The sequence below is a fragment of the Doryrhamphus excisus genome, linkage group LG12, assembly GCF_037039965.1.
Source record: "Doryrhamphus excisus strain RoL-2023G ecotype Guam linkage group LG12, RoL_Dexc_Guam_v1.1, whole genome shotgun sequence".
Lineage (NCBI taxonomy): Eukaryota > Metazoa > Chordata > Actinopteri > Syngnathiformes > Syngnathidae > Doryrhamphus > Doryrhamphus excisus.
Genome location: NC_136368.1, coordinates 14803725 through 14829186, shown reverse-complemented (window position 1 = coordinate 14829186; position 25462 = coordinate 14803725). Strand labels below are relative to the sequence as shown.

General features: G+C 39.9%; 1 protein-coding gene across 1 annotated transcript in view; it reads left to right on the top strand.

The window, feature by feature from the left end:
* The window catches only part of clybl (citrate lyase beta like), a 55921-nt gene that overhangs the window by 19507 nt on the left and 10952 nt on the right, over positions 1-25462 (top strand). Inside the window, exons 2-3 of the mRNA XM_058081793.2 lie at positions 9354-9564; positions 20341-20529. Coding sequence (XP_057937776.2) covers positions 9354-9564; positions 20341-20529 — 400 coding nt within the window. The remainder of the gene's footprint in view (positions 1-9353; positions 9565-20340; positions 20530-25462) is intronic.

Genomic DNA, 25462 nt, shown 5'->3' with positions numbered 1-25462 from the left:
CACTGTTCGGTAATTGACTTAGCTCTAAATAAAGAAAAGTAAATATGGTCGATCTGAGCTTGGCACATAATGGCAGATTTTTAGCCGGATTTGTGTTAATAGCAGTTCTTTAGATCTGTGTCTCTAGTCCAACAACTAGTTACATATTGTGACGTTACTTTACATTTTTCCAGATAATTGTCAAGTCTGTGGAGACTTAGTTATACAGGTAACTGTTGTTAATATTGAAATGTTAATGCTCTGGTTTCTGAGCTCCAGATTTTTTCTCAGATACTTTTAGGTCAAACTTGGATTGTTGACTGTTATGTTCCATACAGTAAGCAAACCGAATGGTTTTAGGTATTAACTTTGTATTTTGAGGAGAATTTTTATCAGTTAAAGGTGTGTTTTTTATTTGGAAAAAAGTGTCAGAAACACTGCTTCCGATCGCGGGCACAAGTCCAAATGCAACCAATAACAGTTCTTCTATAAACACGTAGGCGTTTTCAATGAGACATGTTTTTGTTCGTCTGACAGTTACCATGGCGTTTGGCTGCAGTGTGATTATGTGTGGGGCACAAACAAACGGATCTGACGGCTAACAGATTTTTTTTTTTTTTTAAGGAAGCTGTGGGAGCGGAAGTCACCACACTTTGATTAGGTTTTGGTGTGTATGGACGGGCTATAAAGCCATCCCCCCATTGCGCCTCCTCTGCCATGCCAAGTTATTTGACAGAACCGGGGAAATATTTTGGAAAAGAAGCTAAAGGGGAGCCGTCGGCTGTTCTGCTAGTCGACCCCTTTCTCTTCCGTTTCAGCCTGACGAGGTTCCAGCCGACACTCCAGCTCTTGTGGGTTTAGTGAATTGAGAAGACACTTCTTGTGTGGATTTTTCAATTCTTTGACGTGTCATCGGCCAGGAGTGCCATTGTCTCCACCGCCCTTTCTCTCGACTCCTTCTGCTGAGACAAGTCATGTCATCCCCTTGTGATCAGCACTTTTGTTGCCTTTGTCTTTGGCGCTACCTCAGAAGTCCATCTTGTCTTTTATGTCCCTGCCTTTCATGCAGAAGGGAACAGTTGTGGCCTGTTGTGGGGCTGTTCCACTGCATTTCCACCAGTGGGGTTTCCTTTCTTTCCCTTCAAAGTACGACAATGGGCCTCAGAAGGCCTGAATGGCCAATGCAGTGGGCACAATCCTACAGAGGCCCGCTCATTTTGTTTTGCCAGAGTCAATAAAAATGCTAAGTTAAAAGTAACCCCCGTATGCCCTCCTCAGATGGAACGACTTGTTTAACCTTTTCTAAGCCTCCCTCTCAATTGACTTTTAATGATAAATTCATTTCAACTGTCAACAAAACATTGTCAGTGACTGTGTAAGTAAAAGTTAATGTTTTATGTGTTTTTTATATTTTATTGGAAAAATAAAATTGAATTTTTTTTAGATAGGAGTGACAAATGTTCTATAAACCAGATTACTTCTCTTGCTCGTTCTCCTTTCCATCCTGACACCTTCATAAAGATGTCTCTGTCCTTCTAAGGAGGATTTTTATACAGAAGGGATGAGGGGGGAAAAGGCTGCGGTAGTTGTTCTCTCCCGGTATTACTGGCGAAAGGCCCTTGCATAAAAAGCATTCTATGCCCATTTGTGAGCTTTGGAGAAAGCTGGGGGGGACTTTGAGAAGGATTACAGGTAGCCAGGCATTGGCTGCAGAAGATAACCGCCATGACTTCATCCTCATTGTGTAGATTAAGGCATAAAATCCAAACTAATGAGACCCGAAAGGGGGGAGAAGACACGGAGGAGATGGAGAGTGACTTTCAGCAGCATTTTTAAAGGAAATTAGGAATATGTAAATGAAATATGATTAACAAGTCGCATTAATCAATAAAATAGAATCTTCCTTTTTTGCATCTTGATTTTTTTTCCTGAAATAACTAGGTATTAATAGATATAATAAATTATGTAAAATTATATTGATGCTGACACATTGGGTATGCGATTGTTAATGAACAAGAGAATGCTGCCATTTACTGAAAATGAAACAATTATATACAATATAGGCAGAACATCAACATGATTGTTAATGAACACATTTTGTTACCATAACAATCTGAATAATGAAGGCCGTGACCAAAAAAATGGCATTTGCTTGAAAATAGCTTTCAACACTTCACACTGGCAATCCAATAAACGGATCAAGTACCTGTTTTAGCAATTTTAGGACAGCCCGTCCTTGTGTCTTTTCATAAAAAACATACTACAAAAAGCAAGTGCTCAAGAAGATAAGCAATTTAAGTGGCATGATGTTAGAAAAAAGTGCTACAGCAGGTTAGTATGTTTTATTTATGCGGTTACAAAAAGTATTTATGTTAATGTTCAGTCTTGATAACGACATTATGTAAACTAATATTTAAAACTACAAAATTTGTATTCTTTTTCACGTCATGCGAACGGCCCCAACCCATTTATTCTTTTTTATTTTTTTAATGTTCCGAACTCCTGTTTGTGTTACGCAGAAGGTAATTGCCAGAGGTCTGTGTGGTATGTACTTCAAAACATGTGATGTAATATTGTCACCCTTTAGACAGTAAACTAGTTTAGACTGAATCAACAACGCCTCTGCTGGTTATAGTCAAGTAATGCACTCAGTTTCAGGTGAACTCATTGCTTATCCTTAATTCTGTCTTTTTTTTCCCAGTCATTTCTCACAATTGTGTAATTCCTAGACCTGAGGTGGCTGTGCAAATTCTTCCCCCTGCTTTTATTTATTTTCTACCATATAAAGTGTCAGACAGGTTGACAAGAAGCGAGCAGCATATTCATATATTTTATTTTATTTTACAGTCTTCTGCACAATGACAGCATTACGCATGGAACAGAGTGACTTTTCCTACCCTTAAATTGAATCTAGTCTCCCACATTTGAATGTACTTTGCATATGCATTACTTGATCATTATTGTTGGGGGTGAAACACAAATCTTTAATTTTGTGCATTTTCAACACAGCATCTGCCTGCGTCCCTCCACGCTGGGGATAATTGTGGAAATCTACATATTGAATGTAGCTCTGTTTTTGGAGTGGGCCTCTTGTTATCTGACATCATTCATGTGTTAGAATGAATATTACCACCTGAATTAGGCCATTATGCTGCCAGTTGGAGGCCTGCAGAGTTACAGGAAATGCTTATCATTACATTGTGGTAATGAAACAACTGCTGCAGCCTAATTCATGGGCTATCCACACTGAAACATTCTCAGTTCAAAATGGCAAAGTAATTTGTCGTTTCAGCCTCTCGTACGAATGGAAATGACATTCTCGATGCCCTGAAACTGTATTTTTAGCTTGCTTTTGTATAGCCAGTCGGTCCGTCGCCACACCATCACAGCCACGTAACCAGAAGTGAAGTGTGACGACAAGGCAACTTATCTCAATATGTCGACATTCTCCTGATATTCCGTGGTCTTTCCTCCAAAATAGTACTTGTAGTATACTTACTTACTTCTTCTACTTACTTGTAGAAGTAATTCAATTACGCGGTAAGTATAGATGCGCCTTGGAAACCAAGGGACGATTGACTTTTCTCCATGTGTCCTTTCTTCTTCTATAGTTTAGTGTGTCATATGGACTGTTTACATCATTTTCATCCTCTCTGGATGCAACTATTTACCCAAACTATTTTAACCCTGCCAATGAAAAAATTCCCAGCAATGTTCCTGCGTGGACAGGACGTAACTCAACCAAAGGGTGACCAATAAAAAGGGGAAAGGAACAAGATAAAGTATCTTAGTGAGTTAGAGCCACCATGAACAGCTTCAACACACCATAGGATATTAATTGTCTCTTAACTAGATGGATGGACACAATGTTTTCAAAAGATACACCCTTGTAACACAAGCTTTGGCAACCGTTCCCTTCATTTCCCCATATCCTCGCCTAGTTTTCACTGCCATTTGGCCTCTGTCTGCCGCTGCTGCTGCTAATGAGAGCCAGCGCCATATAAACCCACAAACACGCACTCACTTCTGATCTCAGACCAGTAAATGCAGCCACTGTGGCCGTGTCCCGCCACTTTACAGCTGCTTGTATACCCACACAGCCCTCTGTTATCATAACCTTTCATGTAAAAAACAGAAAAGTGAAGGGTGAATGTAGAATGTCATTCCATATGGTATATCCTGGACTGTTTTTAATATGTAACAAATGATAAGGATCTCATATTAATGCAGCATATTGTAACTAAAATAATCCTGATAACATTTTATATATACTAGTAATGGTGGCTACCAGGATGCTGGTCGACCTCTACTTTGTTTAGATTTCCTATAGAAACAATCAGTTCCTGGGTCAAACTGTTGCCATCATAAAACATGGAACTATACAGACTGTATGAAGTTAAACATTTTATGCAACAAAAGAAGTTAACCGCTGTTAATATTAATATGTACAAATATATAATACTTTTGTAATATTTTACTAAGGCTGTAATAAAAGTGTAAAAGGAAAACCTAAATGAAACACTCACTTTAATAAGTGACAAAGCATATGCTGAAACTAACTTTCTGTTTCTATTATTATTTTCGCATGTTCTTTTCAAGCAGGACTTTCTCTGCATCTGTGATTGTGGTTTGAAGTCAGAAGCTTTGTGCGAGTTGAGAGGACTTTATTACCTATATCTATTTTTTTTATTGTTCAACAGTTGTCACATTGTCAAAAGATCCGTTGTGGCGACTCCGAAATCAGGAAAAAAGCCGAAAGAAACAAACAAAAAATTGTGCATATAGGAACAAAATTTATTTTGTTGGGTCTGACCTAAGTTCCTAAGGTTTCCTTTGTCATGTTGAAAAATAATTGCGTCCACACTATGCCGGATTAGCAGACAGAACCATGTGACACACCAAACTACAGAAGAAGAAAGGAGAATCGTCTTTCGGTTTCCAATACTCGTCTAGACTTACAAAATGTGGAATTACTTCTCCGAGTCATTTTGAAAAATAAGACTACAAAATATCAGGAGACCCTCGACTGGAATGAGACATGTACATCACAATAGTCGGATATTTATGTTTGCTTGGTGTCAAAGAACACTTCTAGTCATGTGATGGGGCTGTCTACACGGAAACAACAAGCCGCCGTTTTCAGATTTTCCCAGTCTAGAAGCATTTTTCAAAAAATACGATTGAGACAATCGCTTAGTGAGGCATTGAGTTAGCTACTATAAAAGTCAGTTATGTAAATGGAACACTGTTTTTTGTGAGGTCTATAGCATCAAAATAGGCATTTCTCCCGACGTCTGTTGTTAGCTAGCTCATATTAACTTGTTTCATATAAGGCTTGTTTGATGGGAAAAAAATCTCAAAAAAGTGCAGTTCCCTTTTAAGGACACGTCTAACGTTATGTTTGTCAGTTACATTAATGTTCATCTCATTCATTCGTTAATTTTACTTGCCATCAATGTCATTTTCCCTAATTTCTTCCATCTTCCTGCTCCTTCAACCAACCAAACATCCGCTTTTTCCTCTGTTTGGGTGACAATTGCTGTGTTGGTGTAAGCACATGATTCCTCAAGGCGGAGAAAATTCCTCTAATTTTTTGTAATTGAGGTACTCCCATTAATTGAGGCTTAATTTCACCCCGAATCTCCACTATTACATCCACAATACCCCTACCCCATTTGCAGCATGCTCTCCTGTCTGTTCTTCCATATATGAAATTGGGCCTCATTCTTGTTTGTTCCATAAACTGACACAACAGATACACTTTTTTTTTTTTCACTCCACTCTGCATTATAAGAGTCTGCTCCGACTGCCCATCCAACCTTTTGACACATTTTGTGTGAACACTATTCACTAACAGCAATGGTTGTATAATGCACGTATACAAGAAGCCAACCTAATTGGGTGGAACTGCTGCTACATGACTCGTGAGCAGATTAGAGCCAATTGAGTGACTAGAGGGCATGTGTAGAAGCGTTGTTGACAGGATTAAGTGGCTGTTGAAGTGATTTTATCTTGTTTTTTTTTTTTTTAGAAAAGAGAATAATTCCAGAAAACCCAAGAAGAAAAGCCCTCTCCTCATCATCCTCCTTTTGTTGCTCTTTTATCCATCTCACAAAAGGATGCTAACACTATCCACCATGACCAACAGTAAAATCCTTCTTAATTGCTTCTGCCACCAAGTGATGATGAAGTTTCTGACTGTAATTAAATGCATCACTGTGATAAACATTTAGCTATTTGTGAAGCTAGAGTGGTGATCAAGTTTTATGCTTGGTGCTGATTATTTGATTGGAGAATCACGTGCGGTTATTGAGGTGAAGGGTGATTTGGATTACAGCAGTTCAAAGATGGCAAAAGACACACGATTTGACATACACGGATGTGTATTGACTTGTCTAAATGCAAAATGGTGAAGAATTTTGGAAGTTTTAGTTACGGATGACAAGACTGTCAAAACTAGAATTTGCATGTGTCAGTAGTTTGTGATGCACTGTGCAACAACAGCTTAAATAATCCTATTTTTATTTTTTTTTATGTTTTGGCAGTGACTGAAAAAAGAAAATTGCAGTAAACTCATTCTTATACGTGCCATTAAGCTACTTTGTAAAGAACATTTATGCTCTTCTTCAATGGCTTGTATGCACTTGAAAAATATATTTTAAAAACCCCAGTGAAAATGACTTTTATTTACTGACAGCATTTCCAAAATGATCCTTTGAAAGACGACTGAAAACACAGGAGTTGGCGATATCACTGCAATATCAGCAGGAGGGATGAAACGGTTTATAGTTTATTGATCCACAATGATCAAATTTTAGACTGTTACTGCATTGTTTCAAAATGTCATTATTATATTTACCTTTGGCATCTGGAAGTTGCACAAGAAATATTTTGCTGTAACCAAACATGGGCGGAGGCATATCAATTGACTGTAATTGTGATATTTTTGCACCTGTAAAGAAAACTATGGACAAAATGCAAGCATGTACTCATCACATCTGAGCAATCTGATGGTATTAGGACATTAATTAAATGTAATTAATTAAAATGAATATTAAATGTTCACATACTAGTATACTCATAGTATACTCGCACTCAACAAATATTTCTAAGGTATGTCAATATTGAGACACTTTTTCCACATCTAACCAATTGAGGATTACTACATAGTATGAAGGATTTCACCAAGACCCCAAACATTTGTCAATTTCAAAACCGAGTGAACACAATTTAACTTAAAAAGGTTTCTGTTTTTTAGGCTCATTGTTGTTGTCATGTAAATGAACAGCCAACAACGACAAAGTTGTTTAGTTCAAATTGTCTTCAACCTCAACTTCGTTAGTGTCTTCAATAGTCAGATTATCTCGATTAACAATTGTTAGCCGATGAAAGAACCCCACCGCTATTGACAATCGCACAACAAAGTAGTAACTCTTAACCAAAACATACTTCCAGGTCATAAAAGCAGTTTCTGCTCGTAGTCTTGCTTGACCCAGCGTTGTATAACTTGACTCCAAATTATTTGAAAATGAACCTTTTATTTGTTTATATATGCATCAAAAACGTATGAATATCATTGGTAGGTAATATCATTGGGTTTTCTACAGTCCCCTTTTGGTACTGATTTGCATTTCAATTAATAGTGCAAATGGGCACTCCTTCACTAAGTAAACATATTTGTATAAACTGTTGGGGGATTTAGTGGAAGGGGGTGTTAACATTGGAATACATGTTTATAGACCCAATATTTGCTTTTGTCAAGCCCGCACAACCTGATAATCTGATTTGTTTGGAATTAGGTTTGTTTTCAGTGGGGAAACAGGGCATTGCAAGGTATTAAGGTGTGTTACAGAATTCCACAACAAATAAGATTTCCATAAACATTGGTTCTCTCTGAATAATTAAGTGTTACGCAAAACTACTAAACAGTTTTCAACAACTTTTTGGAAGAATGTGGCACTGGGACTAACATTGCCAGACATGGTATTTTTACGACATGCCACAAAAATGTTAATGGGGAGAATATTCCTCTGTGGTCGCACGGAACATTGAGACCTGACATCTGCATGCATTGCTGACCTCAGTGAAGTGATGAAATGCTTGTTTTCTTGATTTTGATGAGCATCAAAAACTAAAATTGTGTTAGGGCATGGCAATCTAACAATTAATTGGATTTTTTTCCCAATCATTTTCTTTTCTTTTTAACAATTTTTAACAACTTAGCTGTTTTACACAAATACCAATTTTGTCAAAACTTTATGGAACTTTACATCCTGTTAAATCAGGGGTCTCAAACTCAATTTACCTGGGGGCCACTGGAGCTAAGGTCTGGGCGAGGCTGGGCCGCATCAGGTTTTCCAAAAAAAAAAAAAAGAAAAACAGAAAATATACAAACTTTTTTTTATTTTTATTTTTATTTTTCTGCACAAAATAAGATGAAAAATAAATAAACAAGTCAAGAATAAAGAAAATCAATCAATCAGTAATAAATAAATATAATAATAACAATAAAACGGCAAATAATAAAAACTTAAGAAACCACATATAGTTGGTGGGTAGACAAATTATTTTTTTCAGATTAAAATGAACAAAGCATTATTAGAGCCCTGTAGACATGACAAAACACGACTATAGTCACATTTATACTTTTTTTATTTACAACGTATTGCGCAACTGCAAGGTCTTGAGACACATGCTAACTTGCAAACTAGGGGGCCTAAACTAGCATCCTGCGGGACACATTTGGCCCGCGGGCCGCATGTTTGAGACCCCTGTGTTAAACTGTAGTGTGGGTACAGGACTTTGTTTTCATGTTTGTTAACATTGTGAGACATTGTATCCTGTATAATTCTCTAAAGTCATTCAAATTTACGTGAACAGATCTCAGGTAGTTCTCAGCCTCCATATTAGGGTTGTTTGACCTTGGCGGTGGTCTATGCTCAGCTCCATGACTTTTCTACAGTCCCGACAACTATCATCCTCCCCCTTAACTTCATTCATTTATTTGTTGCCCTGCCCAGACACTGAGCAGTGTGGCCTCATTAGCATATGAGTGAGCCCAGTGTTTGGGTGAGTTTGTTCTCGACAAAGAAAACTAAAGCCCAGGTCATCGTATCTCCCTCCACTTCAATGAGCAGCTGAAGGGCGAATGGAACCCACAAAAAAAAAAAATTGAGACTTTCACTCTATATAGTCTTCCATGTTTAGCATTAAAACTGTATATATTATGAAGATGAATGCAACAACAACCTTTAATTATTCTGTGCCCTTAACCCTCCATTTAGCTCATAAGTAATTCATGTGACAAAGTTGTGACTTACCGTGTATTTGTGTCTCATTGTGTTTATGTACTGTATATATATTGCTGTTAACAGGGACAGTGGTTGGCTCCTGCCTGCAGCCCAGTTATATACCAAAGGATGGCGTCACCACCATGACACCACAGGTTCCTCGCTGCCTTATGTACCCCGCAGAGCCGTGCTCTACTGCCCCGGCAATGATGAGCGGAAACTGAGGAAGCTGGCCACCCTGGATGTCGACTGTGCCGTCTTGGACTGTGAGGACGGTGTTGCCCTCAGCAAAAAGGTTAGGCTTTAACCTGTTGGCCATTGCTTCATAATACAACACTTAATTGCTGATACTTTTCTGACTTTGTGGACGAAATGCAGTTCAGTTTTTCTTTGAAGCAAGGTGATGTTTGACAGTTATAACATGGCAAGAGGAACAACTGCGTTAATTATGCAATCGTGCTTGGCCCTGGACTCGACTTTCACAACATTTAGCTTTTGAAGGGAAAGGGAATGGGCCAAACTAGGGGTGCTCCGAGGAATCGGCCACCGATCGGTATCGTCAGATATCGGCTGATACTTGCTTTAAAACACAAATCCCCTCCACCGATCGACTCTATCCCTGCTGCTGCACCCACGACAACTGTCTCTGCCATGTGTGGGACTTCCTGTCTATGTGAGAGTGATATAAGTTTTACACCCTGCAAAATGTGCCTCAAAAAATGTCTCACCAGGGTGGCGCATTGAAAAGTTTTAGATTGGTGTGGCATTATGTATGCATTATATATGTATAGTATATGGGTGTTATTTCATGTCTACAGGACTCAAAATGTCCAACAGGTTTTCTATGAACTAACTATAAAAATATTCCGTACATTTATTAACATTGAATCCAACATTTTTTTTTTATTCATTTATCACGGTCAGGTCCTGAACCAATTAACCACTATAAGCGAGGAAGTTTATTGCAATTATCTGTAAGTCTGCCAAACACCAAGTACTGTTCTAGTTGTGATCCTTACCGCTGGGGCAGACAGGTGCTACCACTTACTCCCTTAAAGGCGAACTACCTAAGTAAGATGTTTAAAACAAGTGCATTTCTCCCTATTATTCTCCCATAATGGCAGCGGTGCCCCCCCCAACCCCCTATCAGGGGCCTTTAAAACAAGGTGACCACATCCCACTGGGCGAGCAGCGGGAAAGCAGCAGATGCAGCAGGTTAAAAGCATTCTCTCCCCACCCACGCGACCTCCCTATTGGCCCTCCTGAACTGTCCATGAAATTGTGATTGGAGAGCAGCATAAAGGGTTTAAAAAAAAAAAAGTTAACTAACAAAGGGTTTTTAAGTCATGATAATAAAGATGATTGATATGGCTGCAGGCCGTTCCTGTAGTAAGACAAAGACAATACGATGACGGCCCGTGTGACTGACAGGTCAGAGCTGTGACCCCGCGATGGCGTCGGTGGATGTCACAGCTCTCGCTGTCTTTACAGCGTGGTCGACAGGAATGCGGCCATTCAGGCTCCAGGAGGAATTCACAGTCTTCTCACTTCTTCAGCTGTCACTTTCTCACCATTCCATCCTGGAGGAGTGTCCTGAAAAATCCACTCTTTTCACCTGTGCAATGAGTATTCCAAGAGCTTTCTGCACATACATTTCACACAGTCTAGTTATTGTGGTGTACATTTCCCAGCTGTGGAGTACATCTTGGGAAGATGTGTTTCTAACATTTTGACTTGGCTGGCATAATATGATAACATCTCTCAGTGTGATGTAGTGCAGTCGCAAACAACCACAAATAATAATAATAATTATTATTATGATCATTGTTATATTTATAACCATAATAAGAATGATTGTAATAATTTCCATACAAACTTTATGCACACATCAATTAAAATTTAATACAGAAAATTAAATATATTATACTGCATATTGAGATTAGACTTTTAATCACAATACACTTTTTTATTTTTGCATACTGTTTTGCTCAATGTCAATTTAAGTGATGCTAGTTATTTTTTTTATTATTTAATGTTGTACCATATGTATTAATGCCGTTCTCCTTGACTAATTGCCATTTTCATTTTTGTCTCAGACAATTGGATCAGATTTGCTCATATGGGATATTTTGAAACACTATTATATTCCATTCCATTCAATTTATTTCATTTAATTTATTATATTACAATATAGTAATGTGCATTCATTTCTCCCCATTTAATTTTTCAAATCATTAAACTACACTCATAGAAACATTTGAAAACAAGGTGGGTGTTTTTAAAACAACGCTGTTATTGTGTAAGCAAAATAATAAGTGTTAAGTGTCCTGTGTAGACATGCACGAGTGCATCAATACCGAAAAAAGGCCTTGTAGTTGCTGTTTTGGTAAACATTAAGCACACCACTACTGCATCTATTATTCATATGTTTTAGTAGATCCTCGCTATTTGCTGCGGATGTATATCAGGACTGCCCACGATTGATAAAAAGCTGCAAGTAATGGACACGGCGACTGCAAGTGGTTAGCGTGCAGGCCACACATCTAGGAGACCCGAGTTTGATTCCACCCACAGGCATCTCTGTGTGGAGTTTTGCATGCTCTCCGGGTACTCCGGTTTCCTCCCACATTCCAAAAACATGCTAGGTTAACTGGTCACTCCAAATTGTCCATAGGTATGAATGTGAGTGTGAATGGTTGTTTGTCTATATGTGCCCTGTGATTGGCTGGCGACCAGTCCAGGGTGTACCCCGCCCCTCGCCCAAAGACAGCTGGGATAGGCTCCAGCACGCCTGTGACCCTCGTGAGGATAAGCGGTAGAAAATTAACAAATTAATTTCTTATTAATGTAATTAATTATTTTACTTTAAACATAGTATATTAATATTCCATGTGCAGTTATTTAGCATATTTTAATGCAGCTTTATATATTAACAAACTATAGTATACAGTATTATACAAAAAAAAATTGCAGTTGTGTACAGAACGTCACATCTTGTCAAAGTATCATCCTCCTGTAAAGTATTGAGTGACTTAGACAGCTGCCTTTGCTGGTTTAATAGCTACAGCCCTTTTTTCTCCCTGCAGACAGCGCCATCAAACCACTTATATTTTAAGGGGAGCTGCACTTTTTTGGGAATTTGCCCATCATTCACAATCCTTATGTGAAACATGGACATCTATTTCTTTCACCTTTCTGTGCATTATAACACCAGAAAACGAGTTAATTTGAGCTAGCTTACAATATTGTCATGGGGATACCTATTTCGACTATGAATCCATCTAAAAAAACCTCTAACAACATTGCATCGTTTGATGTATATGCTGTGATCATGCGCATTAACACGTACACTGATGATAACATGTAATAGTTGCAGTATCTTGCCATATTTTGATGATGTAAAACATTACCGAAACTTTTTCGAGACGCATTTATCCCCATACGTATGCTAATTCTGTCAACAACAGCAGCGACAACACTTACAATGTCCACTCTCATTGGGATGGCTGTGTCTTTCAGCACAAGATGTGTGCTCCAGTCTTCAGCTAAAAATGGTGACGACAAACTAGCATCTTGGTGAGTCTTTTGTAGCAAAATTGAGAGCTTGGTATCAACTCTTCTGTCTGCGAATAACGCTGAGACTAGCGATTAGCGACACGTTGTGTTAGCTGCGACAATAATAACATTGTTGTAGCTTGGTTAATATACAAGTCAGGTATGTAAATGGAACACTGTTGCAGTTTTTTAAAAAAAAAATCTGTTGTTGAGGTATCCCATCATGCCTGTTGCCAGCAAGCTATAGTAAACTATTCCAGGTGACTTTGGATAAGAGACGGGGTGCACCATTGACTGGTATAGACTGATATAGACAAACAAATATTCACACTCACATTCATACCTATGGACAATTTAGAGTTGCCAATTAACCTAACATGCATGTTTTGGAATCGGGGAGGAAACCAGCGTTTCCGGCCAAGCCGAGATTCTAACCCAGGTCTCCACAATCGCCTCACTGTGTGGCCAACATGCTAATCACTCGCCACCGTGATGCTCTTTATAATACATTAGAAATGTGTAATATATTATTTTCCTGATCTGTCACCTTCACCTTAAAACTGCGACGTGCCAGCATTAATTACCTGCCACTTTGACCCTTCTCACCCCAAAAAAGTTGTCTGCCCTCTATCTTGGCCCGGCTGCTTAGGAAGCGAGGATGAGAGACGGACCAACGGGGTCAAAGCCACGGAGAGCTTGCTAACTGTCAGCATGCACCCGTAGGGGAGAGCAGGAGCAGGAGGAGGAGATGGGAGGGAAGATAAGGCTGAGTGCTCTAATACTGTTACACATATCATCATATCTGTATGATCAGTGGGGTGGAGTGGATGGGGGGTGCGGAAAACCCTGGAGCGGAACTGACGGCTACACCTGTCCTCTGTCCTCATCTTTTTTTCGCCATCTTTGTGGCCCACTACCATTCCCCTAAACCCTCTTCGACTTGCACCTCCTCCGCAGGGTCCCCAGGGTTGAGATGGTGCCTCTCTCTAGGTCTCCTCTGCCCTATGGTCCACTTTTCCTCCCTGGCGTGTGTCTCACTGTCTCCTTTCCCCACATGGGTCCGTACATCCTACCTCCCCCGTCAGCCTTCCCTGCCTTAGAGATTCCCTCCTAATCCTTAGAAATTTGGATCTAATGAACTAACTGCTGAGCCGCTGACACGGAGCTTGGTCCCAAACTATACTGTACTTCACACTCGATTTCCTCTCCAGATGGCATGGTGGCTCGGCTGACACGCTGGGGGGGCACCTCTTTCACATTCGCACACACATACACAGACAAGACAAATACTGGGCCTGAACCTTCTACGTTTTCAGAAAATATCACATATGGGAGAATATTGTTCAAGTTTCTTACATTATGTAAATGTTTTATTTATTAGGAATCAGCGGGTGGACTCTTCACATCAGTGAAGACTTAGGGACCCCAGAGCCGATTTGGTGCATTGCTGAAAGCATGTGGATTTGATAAGACAACAATACAGCCAAGCTTCTTGGTAATTAGATGGTCAGTAATTATAGAAATTATATTTGTATAATATATATTTGTAGTTGTAGTTATAAAGCGCACACACAAGGCCCCTGATTCCCTAAAAAGAACCGCACTCCTCATACATTTTCAAATTAACCTCACAAGTGTTTGGTGAAAGAGGCAAGGTAAAGCCATGTGTTTACTATCATAAACACCCTAAAATGTCATGGTGAGAACTTCTATATGTAGTTAAGTGAGGTTAACCAGGCTAACAATGACAATACCCTCAGTAAAAGTGACTTTTGGGTTTCCTAAAATACTATATTTAAGTGCATTTAAGTGCATCAGAGAATAATGTGTGCTTAACCTCTGTCACGCCTCAGGTAGGTATACTTCCGGTATGCTGCAAAACATTGCACCCATCTTTCTGGTACTGTGAAAAACCAAGTTAAACAAATTAATTCGGAGCTTGCCATCACTGCAGGAGGATTAACAAAAGAACTCCAACCGCTGTACATTGGTGTAAACAGGATGTTGAAAATGAAGTTGCGAGCGGCAACTCGCAACTGTAAATAGTACTACGGAACCCTTTAAAGTTGATCACAATATGTTCCTGGAAAGAGGTCACCCTCCAATTTGTCCCTATTTCTAATTAACATTCATTAATAGGGGCGTCATGAGATCTCATGTCATGATATCTCGCAAGATTAAAATATGATGAGATGAGACTGTGAACTATGGTGTTGCTACTATGAAAGATAATAAACATTTGGAGGTGGCAGTCTGGTAGGCATTACTGGAAGTCACTTTAATTGCTTCACACACTTTAAACTGTGCAATCTAACCTGGTGTTCCCAGCATCAACTAGTGACATGTAGATGTCAGGATTTACATTGATTCAACCCTTTGAAAAGGTTGAATAACAAAAACCGGGGTACCATTTGTGTTTTTATAATATTCAACATAGAATACAAACAACATCCCGGTTTGGTGTTGCAAGGGCTTAACTCAGTCACTGATGCGAACAAATCTGCACAATGATGAATTTCCCCCCACCCACTTCCGCCAGTCTTCCTAAGAGCCACTGAAGCAGAGAATGATCTGTGTCGTTGTGGCAAGAGCAGTCTGAAAGCAGCTGAGAGGAGATTAGATGTTTAGTACATGACATTATTACGGGCTATTACCTTTTGCTGTTCAGTCAGTATACGCTGTTATGGCCTATGCCTGAACTGTGTCCGACACCGGAGATTTTCAACTTTACATAAATTATGCGGCCAACTGTCAACTGCTACATGACCTCAGTCGAGTGCTTGACTGCTGGTGTTATTTCACGAGAACACTGAAAGATCTGCTCCAGCTTGAAGTGAACACGAATGACTAACCTCTTGGAAATGTTGATTTAGTCTGTTGGCTTTATGAATACTGAATATTTTGTATTTAGCCGTTTTAAGTACGTGGGTGTGTTTTGCTCCACGTCTGTGTGCTTGTGTGTATGCTTGACACCAAAAAATGGCCCAAGAGACGTGAGGGAAATTCTCAGTCATGCTGCCAAGACTCACAAGCGCGATGTTTGAGCCACTCAGCCAGCAAATAAGAAACCCTCCTGACTTTATCATAAACACCCTTTCATTTCAAACCGTACCATTTTTTTTTGTGTGCAGTATGTTGGGGTCCCAGCTAGTAGAATGATGTGTCTGGGTGAAGTTATTGGCATTAAACTAGCAGTCAGTACGTTTATATGCACTGTAGTGGCCGTTCACCAGTTTGAGCTTTTCCAATACAATATATTGTGTTGTGCATGTCCTACTTTCAAAAAAACATAGACATCATTGACATGTGTTCACTGATCTTATGAAAAGTACCTGTACATACCCACCTCTGCAATGTGCAGCGCTGGCTCTGTACCACTTAGCTACTTGGAGAATTCCCCAGGGTGAAAATCGCCATAGACCTTTTTGGAGGCGGACATTATTTGACCAATCATCAAATTGAATGTAATGCATGTACTGTAACTGTGGGGGAAGAGAAAATACGCTGAGAGAATAAACTATATCATTAACTCTGTATGTGAACGTGCTGAATGGCGGGATACTGTATTGTGCACTGTAAGATTACAACTTATTTCAGCCCATTTCTTTTCTATACTCCTACTTGATCAACTTTCATTTTCGGGTTGCTGGGTCAGAGGAAGCAAAGAATACAGCACTAGAATGCTCTTATCACATTTCACTTTAAAGGAGCGATGATGGACTGAGAAACATGAACAAAAAAACAACCAGTGCTATTCTCCTATTAGAAAGAACATAGTTTGACACTGAAATTGTAGTACTAGATTGTAATAAGTAAGCAAGAAGTGAAAATAAGTACCGGTATGTCATGGGGGATAAAACAAAAACAGAAAGCGCCATCATTGTGCAACATTGATGATATTCAAGCAAGTGAAATAATCCAACGGTGCAGATGTCATTGAGGGAATGAACATCTGGATCTTTGAGAAGAACCCTGTGGATTTGGAGGGGGCATATTGTATATGCATTGATTCCTAAGGCAAGCAAACAACATAGAGAGGAACAATGGGGGGTAGGGTTGTTCTGAATAAAACAGCTTTGAGTATATTCCGACACCCCAAAATCTTGTGCACTCATTAAATATGTTTTTTTAAAAGTTAGATGTCCATTTAACCAGTGCAACTGTGCAAATGATGAACATGTTACCTAGATTGCTGGATTATTAACACTTGTTTGGGAATGAATGCACCTGCCACACAGGGACAACAGCTTGCATGGGCGGACCTGCAGGTGCAAGGCGCTTGGACCGTGAAGCTAGAAAGCCGTCATCAGCATATGTGAGCTGAATGAGCAGCAAATACCATGAACAGTGCAGGGGAGATCTTGGTGGCCATCACTTTCCACTCAAGTCAAATTTAGAGAAATGACGGATGTTAGGGGATGCGAGCACCAGTCTTTTCACTCAGGTTTTGATAACAGCTAAGGTATTTCATTATCAGTCCTGAATGATGTAAATTACATTTGCATTCAAGGTTAAGTATTCATTGCTGTTTATTGGCAGAAACATGCGAAAAGTAGTTAACCATTATACTTTGTGGATAGATGGGGCAGGGTGTCCGCTACATGTAATGGATTGTGGCAACACTGCTCAGTAAAAGCCACCACATATTGGGATTTTTTTTATATATGAAAACAATGTTAAGTAATGTAGTGCATGGATGGTCATACACAATATGCAATAAGAGGGGCGCCCATTATGGCGATCGTGAAGGTAGTGTTGGCCTTGTGTCGCCTACATCATAACTGTCACTTCATTGATGTCATATAAAGAGTATTATATTTGCATCACAAAACTGTTTAGTTTTTTTTTAATAAAAAGTCAGACCTCATGAAACAGTAGGGGAAACTGTTACACTGGCGATGGGAATGCCATCACAGGTAGTATGAAATTCCTTAATCATTTCTGAAGTTCCTTAACCAAAGGATCAAATGACAAAGAACATTGAGTGGAAGTTTATGATGGACGTCTGAATGACTACGTGGGAAAAGAAGTGATTTTGGAGTCTGTCAGGGAAGTGAAGGCAGGAATTCCCAAGAGAATTAAGACAAAAGGAAGATCTTCCTTATTGAGCTTTCACTCCACTTCATTTTTCCAATCCGATGTAATGTCAACAAGGCAGTAACCATGCTGTGTCAAGTGTACACAGCACTCGGTTGGGATCCCGATATTCAGGATGTACATTAAGGGGCAGCTCATACTCTTGCAGAAGGTCAGCAGCTTGACACTTGAAAGCTTTCTCGTGCGTTTGGCGGACCGTGCCTTCCTGGCTGACTAGTTGCCTATCTACCTTCCCTGCGTGTCGGCTTCTAATGATGGAAGAAATCAAAGAAGAGATGGTGCTGATGTTGGGGCGAACACTCCATGGGACACCAGGTGATTGGGGTAGGGAAGCTTTGAAGCAACTTGTCAGATGGCTGTCCATTAATGTAAAAATCTTGCTTTTCAAAGGGCTTTATTCAAGCGCTGAGTAGTGGAATCCATAGGGGTCAAAGTGTCAGGGAATAATATTTCTTGACCTTATAGATAAAAGAATCTTGTGGACATTCTTGGCATTGTGGTTTCAGTAGTTTTCAGAAGAAACAAGTGCAGCAATGATCAGTCTTTGGTTACTGATGCAATTCATTTAATCCAAGAACTTTTTAAGGCGGCTTGATTTGCAGATGGCGCTTGATTTAAAACCTGATGACCTGATGTCAGTCTTTCAAACAGAAGTTCACCCCAAATCAGTTCTTCACAGCTGCCCTGAACAGCAGACATCCTTGGCACTTTTATGAAATGTGAATTACAGCCTTGTAAATAACCCCTTCCGTTTTAGGTTACAAAGATAAAGTCGCCCACCATTAGCATGACGATAAGAAGATCAGTATGCTCACTGTATTGAGATGGTGCACCCTAAACCTACCCATGATGACCCCGATTAAACACAAGAAAATATTTCCATGTGCTATGATACCATATTTTATTGATACTTCAAGGGACATCTATAATATCAAGTAAAGTTATGCATTCCAGCAGATCATAGTCAGATAGTCAGATCATGTCCCATGGTGATAGAGGGGGTCCCCATAAACGCTCACATGACTTAATCTGATGCGAATTTACAGAGATTTTGATATATCACTGCCTCTGTTATATTTGTCTTCAGTTTCTCTCTGTCCCATACACCCATTATTTATGGGCTCAGTCTTCTAATGATCAGCAGTAAAACAGTGTTTAACCTTGCCTGGCTACCATTAACACAACAGTAAATCTCTTTAACTGTCTGTTCTGTGATAAAAAAAAAAATATATAAAATACTTAATCCAACAATCAGCCCAATTATATAATAGCACAGTGGTGCTCATACTTTTTCCACCAAGGGCCGCATGCTCAAAAGTCAAAGGATGTGGCGGCAACTTTGATATTGGTCTATGGTTTTTAAAAATATTATTAAAACAACATATAAAATGTATAATTATAGCCATAATTAAAGACAAAGCATAGAGTTATTTTAAGTTTGAATGTCCAACTGGCGTCTCTCACTCACAGTAGCTGACAAATAAAAGATGGGACCCGCTTCTGGGAGGGGCGGGTTTGCGTTTGTACGGAAAGATCATCATGAATGAGGAGTCCGATGATTAAATGTTTCTTCACACCACCGTTCTTTCTCCTCCCGATGACAGCAGTACTTTAACGTTATGTTCATTTCCGCAAGATTTCGCATTAACAGTAGATTCTGTTCATCGGGCACGACGCATAGCACCTACTTGCAATTTTGAGTCTTTAGATTTGCCGTTCCTGGTTACGCTCTGCAATTTTTTGTGGTCGCTTTCTTTGTGGAGTCACTGCCTTGTTCAAGAGGAGGAAATACGTACATAGACATACAGTATATGGGAAAATATGACAACTGGAGCAATATGTTTAACAAGGATACAAAAATGCTACAGTACAGCAGAGTCAGAGGACTATGCATGACATAGTCACAGGAGTGAAAATCGCTTGAGTCACTTAATATTTTTATTTTTTTTAATGAAATGATTAATCAATTACCAAAATTGTTGTTGATTAATTGGCTAATTGATTAATCGTTGCAGCTCTATATTGGTCAAAAACAAAAATGCAAGCATCTCTCACGTCAGCTCCAACGTCTTGATGAGACCCAACAACTCCTAAGCTTACATTTCCTCATGTTGTTTAACTCGGACCACATTTCTTCCTAACAGGACGTAATACCTCCATTCCGACACCCCCGTTTCGCCATTCCTGTAGCCTAACATCTGGTTTGCATTATAGTGGCATATCCTATATGTTACTGATAGAACTTGGGTCTGCAGGTCTTGCTTTAATTTTTTTTTCATCATATTGACCGGTCTCCCTGCTGTGTTTTTCACAAAGTATACTTTAACAGAAACATGTTTTTATCGTTTTGTGTTGAAATACGCCAATTTGTTCATTAATTTTGTGTCACCTATTGATAAATTTTCATTTGTTGTTGCAGACAGAGGCCAGAGAAACCATTCCCAGGATGCTGAAAGAACTGAACCTGGGCCGGACAGAGAAATGTGTGAGGGTGAACTCTGTGTCCAGTGGCTTAGCAGAAGCTGACCTAGAGGTCATTGTTGGGGCTGAGGTTCTCCCACCAACCATAATGTTGCCTAAAGTGGAGGATACTCAAGAAGTCCAGTGGGTAAGTGTTCAAATTGTAGTTTTGTCAAACCAGCAAGTATTTTTTTTTAAATAATTTCTTGTAATTTTAGGCCAGTTGTGCAAAAGTACTTACCTTTCCGAGGTATATCAAAGTAAGGTAACGTTAAGCAGTGGGACAAGGACACAATGTAAGCAAAACTCTCACAGTATTGTGATATCAGTTTTTCAACTTTCACTTTGAGATATATTTAGCCAAAATATTTTAAAAATGATGCCACATAAAAATGAAAATAAAATTGGAATACATGAAAATAACACATTATTTTTACCAATGTAACACCATGAACTATTTACAATTTTCACATTTCCAACTGAGCTGTGTGTGGACGCGTTCTATTCAAATTTCCCCTCAATTCATGATCTCGTCAATGCTACAAGACTCCCTGCCTTTTACTTCCTGGTTGTTGTGCCACTGTATTTCAATGGAAAAGATGCTTATGCACTTCTGCCAACATGTGGTTGTTCTTTCGGCTTAAAACTGCATCAAACATAGAAATTTGTCTTTGGGCGCGAGCAGTCGGGTTGAAAGAAAATGTATGAATACATCTTTGGGAGTGAAAGAGTTAATCATATTCATTTATTTTTATACCACACTGTCCTCCATGAAGTGGTGGGCATATACAATGATCTACAGTACATCCCAGCATGGAAAGAGGATTTCAAAAGATTTAAAGAGAGTCTCCCAACATACATAAAACCTCATAATCATTGTCTAAGTCCCGTTTCTTTTTCCACATTAGGAGAAATGCTTTTTGAAACAACATTATTCAACCAGTTCCAAAAAACAAAACTCAATAGTTTCAATACATACATAGGAACATAACCTAAAAGGAAAAAAAAGTCATATTTTTCTCATGTCTTCTGGGTCTATGAAATGTAGTGGTATCCTTAGACAAACTCAAGAAGTAAGACGAAACCACGGGAATCTTCAAAGCAATCATAACACGCCTTTCCATTTCACAGTAAAAGTGGGAATTGATCCCTGTGGCAGGACTCTGGGATGGACAAGTAGTGTTTTTCTTGGCTGCTGCCCAAGAGATGGACATTTGTGCAGATTTACTTCATAAGCGTAATGGAGCTCACAATTGCGCCTTTTGCCTTAACTCACTAGGGATTGGTGTTCTAATACTTCTGCTACTTTAACTGCAAAAAATGCAGACCAACCAATCTAAGTTTAGCTTAGTTAGCTCTATCCCTCTAGCTTTTCTATAAAGGGGCTCTGTATGATGTCCTGTCCCAAAAGGTCAAGAAACAACATTAATGCAAACCCTTCTGATGTAGGACCATATGGTTCATTGTTTGGTGGAACCATAGTTCCCCTTTGCTGATTTTGAACTTTATTTATTGACATTTCAGTCAGTTGAAGGGTGAGATTATCGATCGCCTTTATAGGGCTCTTCATCACATCATAGTGCAACAACATAAATTGGCTAATGAACAAACCAAAACTGGACAATTTGCCTGGCAATATTACCACAACCAGCCCCAGACACAGCATATTCAAGACATTTATATTGCATTTTACTTTTCCATACTGCAATTGCACCTTTTGAATGATCTTGGAGTGTTGTGTGGTTGGCTCAGCATTTCCTGCAGGAATGACACATATGCATGATTGATGGGGTATTTTAAAAGCGATAGATAGATAGGTAGATAGATACATAGATAGATACTTCATTCATCTCCAAGAGAAATTCACAGTAATAAAATAATAATACCAATAGTAGCATAGTAAAACAAACAAATAGAGAGTGATTTACAAAAATATATAGATGGGACAACGTGAGATTCCAAAGTTGAATGAACTTTGATAATGCGGTGTGTTTTATTTAGCTCACCTCCAGACCATCCATACGGAATGCTGAATACAATAAACAGACTTCACTATGATGTGCTGAGTTGCATGATTTATTACATACATAGGTAATATAAAACACAAAGGTCACGGTACAGTTCAGTTATGTAGCTTGGGATTTTAAAATGCAATTTACAGGATAATACGGTCACTACATATCATTCTCTAGTAATTTCTGAAAATTATAACTTAATTAATTAAATTATAAAATGTGAAAATCAATAATTATGCTTGATTACATACATTAATATGCTTATTTCGGTGTCCGCCCTGCTGTCTTGTCAGCCGGAGTGCTGAATCCTACATTTCAAGTGTGGTCCCCTACCACCCTTGGTTTCTAAGGTTGTACACACCTTAGCCCTTAATTTAAGGAGGATCGGGACACCACTTGATTCTCGTCAACGCACAAAACCTTGGGGTAAGAGCTAAGATAAGGGGTAAGAGGTAAAATTAAGATTCAACCTGTATGTGTTTCGTTACATTACTTAGTAGAACTCTGTTGGTGTTCTCTTGCCTCCATCACCTAAACTCTTCTTCTCTCCATTCCCTTAAGGCCTGCCTGGCCTTTCAGCTTAGTTTGTGCATGCAGATTCAGGCAGGCGCCTTGTGTTGTAAGCATGTGTCTGATTCTCTCCACTCTTGTAAAGGCAAGCGCAGTAAATCCCCCCCAACCACCACCCCTTTCAACCCCCACCCCCACTTGTTTATTTTTGTCCCCTTTTTATTGATATTCGCCCAGGAGCCTCCAGACTGATTTGTCGCTAAAAGATGGACTCGCTTGTTTCCTTTTGTGTGCAAGATCTTTAGCGGGGGCCTTCCTCCTTCCACCACCACCACCAACCCCCGGGTCCTTTTGTGACTGACTGGCCTTATTGGGCTGTAACAGGCGTAAACCCCCTTCCCAACCCAACCCCCCTGTTTTTGTGCGTGCGTGTGTGTGTGTGTGTGTCTGTGAGACAATTCTCACACAGATTCGTGCTCAATTCTGTGTGCCCCCACCGCACTATTTAGTGTGCACTGGGACCAAAAATGAATGGCGGCCCCCGTCATCCGCTCCTCCTCCCGTAACCTCCCCTCATCCCTATTCTCCACTTCCCCTCTGTGAAATGAACACTTCAGCAGGCAGGAAACATTTAATCTGGCCCCCTTTTGAAGAAAATTAATTGAAACTTGTCCCACTATCGCTTCCTTTCTCTTGTCCGTCTCCTTTTTTGTTGTTGTTGAATGGCAAGAAGAGGTGTTATTCCCCATTTTCTCCAAAAAATATTCCTTGTTGTGTGTGTGTGTGTGTTTTTTTTTTAACCCCACTCAATTGAGTCTCGATTAAAGGGCCTTAGTTGTGAGAGCCATTGACGTCTAATGGCTGCTGTACATGAGCGGTACAAAAGCACCTCTAAATCAGCCTCTCCAAGTGCATAATAGCTGAAGAGGAGAATACGGCGGGGGGACGGAAACATGTAATCAGAGACGCTCAGAGGCTCTTAAAGGTTCTTTTTTTTTCTCCTCAAAGATTCCTTCTGTCCCCATCTGCCATCATGTTGGATATCGCCCCGATATCGCAGGACAAGGTCCTTCTTCCGTATCTATTTGCTGCGGCAAAAATAGATTTATCTTAACACCCTCTTTTTACACTCTTAGACACACCAACCCCTCCACCCGCACCATGCCCAACTCATCGCCCCCCTATACCCCGCCCCTCCTAGCATTCAAGTTGCTATGGCAACCAGGCTCCCACCGGGTTGTGACCTCAGATGATTACAGTACAAAGCCTGTTGGGGTCTTGGAAAAAGAAAAAGAGCTTTTGAAGATGAAAAGTCTTTGATGGGTTTGTATTTATGCAAATCTCTTCAGATATGATTTATCCCGGCTGTGATTGAATGGGGAGATGATTAAAATTGGCCCTATTTTAGAAGTCCTTCAATGGAGGCCTCGCTCTTTCAGACTGAGGAGAATGTTAGCGAGCAACGGTTTATTTTTCTCGCATACCTGAGATTATCGTGAGGGAGGAAAAAGGCGAGGACATGGGGACACAAAGTTTTTGTGGACTCGGGGGGGTGGCCCTTTCAAAGCTTGTGAAGGGAGGGGGGTGGGCTTTTGTGTGTTTCCAGATGATAGATTTTGGAATTTGGGCTATCCCACCGGCAGGCCAAGGCTCACTGTGAATTGGTCTGTTGGAAAAAATTGGAACGGTTTGGTCTTTCATAGAATTAAACTCAGGGTTTTTAAGATGATGCCAAGGTGTGCTTGTGGGGGGGGGAAGGGCCTTGTTGCTCCGGTGGTGTCACTATCAATAAAAGATGTGTATGCAAATGGGAGCAATGTCGACTTCCCGAATCTTGTTTCGTCTGCCACTTGTGCATGCATGTGTATTTACATGAGCTTGGTGGGGGGGTCTGATGTTGCCACGCAGAGCTCTGAAGGGAAGGTGGTGCACAAGACTTCAGACCAAAAGGAAGGAGGATAAAGGGTGTGGGGTACCCTGGTGATAATGCAAAATACTTCATCCTTGTTTCTTGGTGTAATGGCTGCTAAGTGAGCAGTGCGTCCAGGTGTATATCAAATCTTCAAATGTTTTTTTTTTTTTTTTGCATGTCTCTCATGACGGATGTTGAAAGCATTCATATCGCTTACCAGGACCATTTCTATTCCCGTTTTTTTTCTCCAGTTTTTATTATTTTCGTTTCTTCCCCCCTCACCCACTGCCCCACACACACACCGTTGAATTAATTCTGGCATCATAGCACAGTATGAGTTCTTTGGAGTGGGCTAATAATGCAGTGGTAAGTGCACTTAGCAGCTGCACGGTGAGGAGCAGCAACTTCCAGTCCCTCAGAGCACGACAGATCTTTTAATTTATTCTTTCAAACATCTATTACAAATGAGTTTGGAGTTATCAAAAAAAAAGGGTGGTAGGGGTTGTTGTTATTAACGCTTAATTCTGCAGAGATTACAAACACAACAAAAAAAAGCTGTACAAAGTAATTTATTGTAATTGCGGGGCTCAGTGTGTTTTGCCGTTCGCACAAACGTCGAGCTAATGAGTCGTGCCGCCTGTGTT